This window comes from Lotus japonicus, chromosome 4, assembly GCF_012489685.1.
Source record: "Lotus japonicus ecotype B-129 chromosome 4, LjGifu_v1.2".
Taxonomy (NCBI): Eukaryota; Viridiplantae; Streptophyta; class Magnoliopsida; order Fabales; family Fabaceae; genus Lotus; species Lotus japonicus.
The window spans coordinates 27,456,865-27,461,231 of NC_080044.1; the positions used below are offsets into that span (position 1 = coordinate 27,456,865).

Consider the following 4,367-nt stretch of genomic DNA (forward strand, 5'->3'; position numbering starts at 1 on the left):
CCTTACCTAACTTATTCAGCCACAGCAGAACATGGAAAACCCAGATCTGCCCTCCAACGGTAGCATTCCATGCAAACTTCCCAACCTTATTCCTTGGAGTATATAAAGAGGCTGAAGATGAAAGATGCTTTTTTAGAAGAAGAAACTTTGTCAAGCTCACGCGAAATTCAAATATTCTTTTAAGCAATCTTTCTTCATATTGTACTTATCGTGTTTACTATTAGCTTTATGAGAAGCATTTCTTTGTAAACCCAAACTTTCAAACAGTTGTTTGTTCTTCCTTAAGGAGACCAAGGTTGGTCGGATCCTTGAGAAGACTAAGAGAGTGAATCTTAGTGATAGCTAAGTCAGTGTATTGTTAGTCACATTGCAGGTTGCAAGTGCAGTTGTAACAAACTCTGATTAGTGGATTGCATTCATTCTAAGAATAAAATCATTGTGTGCTTGAGGGATTTATCAAGTGAACCAGGATAAAATCATTGTGTGCTTTCCTCAACTCTTATCTTAGCACTTTTATCTTTGGTGTTTGAAGAGATTTGTTAAAATCTCAAGTAAGAAAGGTTTTAGATTGAAAACGCTATTCAACCCCCCCCCCGTTCTATCGTTTTTCATACCTTCACTCCAAGCATCTACATAATCCACCCCAGTTGGACCAGCAACAGTTCTAATCCTATCTTGTAATTCCGATGGAATGCAGGTATATAATCTATCGAGTTTCCAAGCATCCTCCCATACATCCCGGACCATAAGAGATGTAATATGAACGAATGGAACCTCTGTATATAACATCCCTGAACCTAACCAATTCTCATACCAAAACGATGAGTTACCCTGCTACAACATTTTAGATATTAATAAGAAGAGAACAAGACACTCCTCTAAATTATTGAGGGGATGTGATATTTATTAAAATGTACGTATTTGCGTACTTACCTACAATTAAATCTTAGTTTTTATTTTGAATCTTAGTTAAATACAGAGCAATTAAAATTAAATGGCCGAATAGCCATTTTGGTGCTTGAAGTTGTGAGTGTTGGTCACTTTCATCTTGTATTAAGGAATAGTTCTAGAAGTTCCTGAACTTGTAAAATGTCAATCACGTTAATGGTCATTCATCCCTGGTAGTAGCCACCTCATGTGTTAGATTAAGTTTCACGTGAGTTTCAATTTGGTAACTGAAATTATGAATTTAATCCGAAATTAGTCCATACCTTTAAATTAGTCAAATCTTCTACCTTTACCCCCTTCTCTTTCCCTTCACCCATCCCACCACCTCTCTTCCCTCACCTCGATCTACCTCTGCCCACCACCACCTCTACCTTTCCCCACCACCACATTCCTCTCTCCACCACCTCTACCTTTCCCCACCACCACCATCCTCTTTATGTTCACTTCCAGACCTTCTCCTCCCTCTTTCTCAAAATCAGATTAGTTTGGTTGATGTCATCAAAATCGGTCAATTAATAGATGGCAAATATAATTAACGTAGGAACTTAATTAAAACATCCATAAAAATTATAGGATTAAAATGGAGAAACTGAGGGCAAGGGGACTAAAATCAAGCAAACATGAAATTAAGGGGACCAAAGTGTATTTAAGCCTTTATTTAATTACTTAGACGAATTAAGGTTGGTTCATCTTAATTTATGAGCAGTTGATCGAGTTAATTACTCAAATTCATGTACTCTCTATCTTAATTTATGAGCGGTTGATCGAGAGAATTTTCAATGAGGGTAATTTAGAAAAATTACTAAAAAAAACTAGAAATTTATTGCTGCAAACTAATCCTAACTACTTTTCTTAATCCTAGAAAATTAGGTAAAAACGACTAATAGTAAGGGATAGATAGAGTATAGTTATATGAAAGTTTATCGTAAATAAATAGTAAATCAATATTCTTAACTGATGTTCGGTCTATTAACTTGTTATTTTAACTTACTTTAAAAAAAAACTTGTTAATTTAACTCATTAAGTTGTTAAAAGTGGGTCTTGACTCTTGAGTCAATTTATGATCCCACACGGCCACACTATGGACATAAACTGATGTGAATGACCATTATTTCTCTTCAAGTGATCAATGTCCCACCAACCCGGGTTTGAATTGATAGTGGGGGAAGGTTCTCCGTAATGCTTTTGTGAAAACTAGCTAATGGATTAAAACTTAAAAGCGAAAAGTCACGTGGAAGGAAAGATCAGAATCCTATGCTACATGAATGAATATTGACCCTCTTGGTTTTATTTTACACTTCAAAAGCTATGTTCTGATGATGGCCAATAATTGGTAGATTGATCACTATCATAATAATAGGAAGTCATAGTTATCCTATCTGTCTCTCGTTCATGTACTATTATTATAAATATGGAATGTTTAATTATCATGAACATATAAAAACCTCGCTAGTGCACTAAAGTGGGAAACGCGTTAGAGCAAGTACCTAGTATGTGCCCGTTTTGCGTCCTATTGGAAACGTGGTGTTTGAATTAACGTGATTTTGTAAAGATAATTTTGGATAGAATTGTGTTTAAGTAAACATGATTTATATTTGGATAATTCGTAACAAACGTGATTTTGAAAAAATGAATGTTGTTTGAATGATATTAATTAAAGTTACGTTTGAAAAATATAATTAAAAAATATTATCCTTTTGCATAAAATCAAATTAAAGACATTTAATAAAATTCAAAATTAACAAATCATTATCATTAATAAATTAACAAATCAAGTTCAAAAAAAATTTAACAAATCAACAAATTAAGTTTATAATAAGCTGTACGTTCAAAAAAAAAAGTTTATAATAAGTTGTTACTCAAAATCTAACAGCACTATAAATTCATTAAATTGTTTTTTTTTTTGACATTCAACTTCTCATATATTAAACTGGGATAAAAGTAGGTACATCAGCAATTAGAAACGGGGTGGCTTCAGTCGGATAGTCCTCAATCCACACATGACGGAGGGAACTAAAAGACCATTTTACCAGAAAATCCGCCACGGCATTACCCTGCCTTCTAACATGAACAATGCTTAAATCAAGAAACTAGTACTAATATGTAAGCAATCTTGCACCACAGTTGATAAATAAGAAGGACTCTGTAACTTAGCTATCCATGCTTTATAGAGAACCAGACAATCAGTCTCCATGATGACACTTCCAAAACCAAGGTCTTGAGCCAACCGTAAAGCTCATCTGCAGCACAAAGCTTCAGCCATTAAAGGAGAGAACTCCTCCTGTAGGGTCTCTGTGGCAGCTGCGAGCACCTTCCCCGGATGGTCGCGGGCAACCATTCCAAAACCAGTACCATGAGTGCCCCTCACCGACACATCGATATTGATCTTGACCCGTCCTCGTGCTGGCGCAACCCACCTCATGTCTGTATCGTTGCCATTTGAAACGGGAGAAGAGATCCCCAAAAGCACAGTAGCGTCATCACCATGAACGCCTGGCTCGAACTCAACGGGTGATGGAACATTAGCATAGGCTTCTTGAATCACAACTGGTATTGGCAATAGAGCCTTGGTGAAAACCATCTTGTTCCTTCGGTTCCAAATAGCCCAAGCGATGGTGAAGATCACTGCCACTACGTCTTCAGCTACGTCCTGAACCTATAACCACGTCGATATCCAATCGTGGAATTGCACTTCAGCTTCTGGAATGCGAATCCCCAGGGGGCAAGAAAACCAAATGGCACGCACAGTCGGGCATCTCAATAGAGCATAGGTCACCGTCTCAGGCTCCATCTGGCATAATGGACAAAGGGGATCGACATCAACACCACGATTTTGCAGGTTAACGTTCACGGGCAACACCTTCTGGCAAGCTCTCCAGACAAAGCTTTTGCACTTGGGAGCAGCTCCGGTCTCCCAAATTCCTTTCCAATTCAGTTGCAAACCAGCAGACGTGGAGGGGGGTGAGATAGCATTCTTCTCCATGAGCCAATTATACCCGGATTTAACCGTATACAAACCCATATTTCCGTGAGGCCACATCAGAGCATCATGAGGTCGACGAACTGATAACGGAATTTATAGAACTTGTGTTGCTATATGCGGTTGGAGAAGGTCACGAACTAAGCTTCGTTTCAACCCTCCAGGACCAATTAAACCAGAGACCATGAGGGGAGCCGAGGCATCTTGCACCATACCGTATGCTTTAAACCCGCACACTCCCGGAACCCATCTGTCATTTCAAACACTGATTTTTTCCCCATTTCCAACTCGCCAAATGCATGTGTCAATGAAGGTATCTCGTGCACGAAGGATACTCCTCCACGTAAAGCTTGGGCGAAAACCCAATTTAGCAGAAACAAGAGACGTGTTTTTATAGTAGCAAGCCTTAAACACCTTTGAAGCCAAGTCATTGTCATTC

At 38.2% G+C, this 4,367-nt stretch overlaps 1 protein-coding gene across 1 annotated transcript; it reads right to left on the reverse strand.

The window, feature by feature from the left end:
- Positions 1 to 3,184: 3,184 nt before the first annotated feature.
- On the reverse strand, positions 3,185 to 3,970 carry LOC130712568 (uncharacterized). Its single transcript, XM_057562395.1, has 2 exons — positions 3,695 to 3,970; positions 3,185 to 3,604 (listed from the first exon to the last, which is right to left on the reverse strand). Exons 1-2 carry the CDS (start codon positions 3,968 to 3,970, stop codon positions 3,185 to 3,187), a joined length of 696 nt encoding a protein of 231 aa, XP_057418378.1.
- Positions 3,971 to 4,367: the final 397 nt, after the last annotated feature.

Bases quoted from the DNA above. Each gene is read 5' to 3' on its own strand.
- LOC130712568 (XM_057562395.1), bottom strand. From the start codon at position 3,970: ATGGGTTTGTATACGGTTAAATCCGGGTATAATTGGCTCATGGAGAAG. The intron at 3,605-3,694 runs GTGCGTGCCATT...ACGTGGTTATAG, and splicing joins CTCTATTGAGATGCCCGACT to GTTCAGGACGTAGCTGAAGA.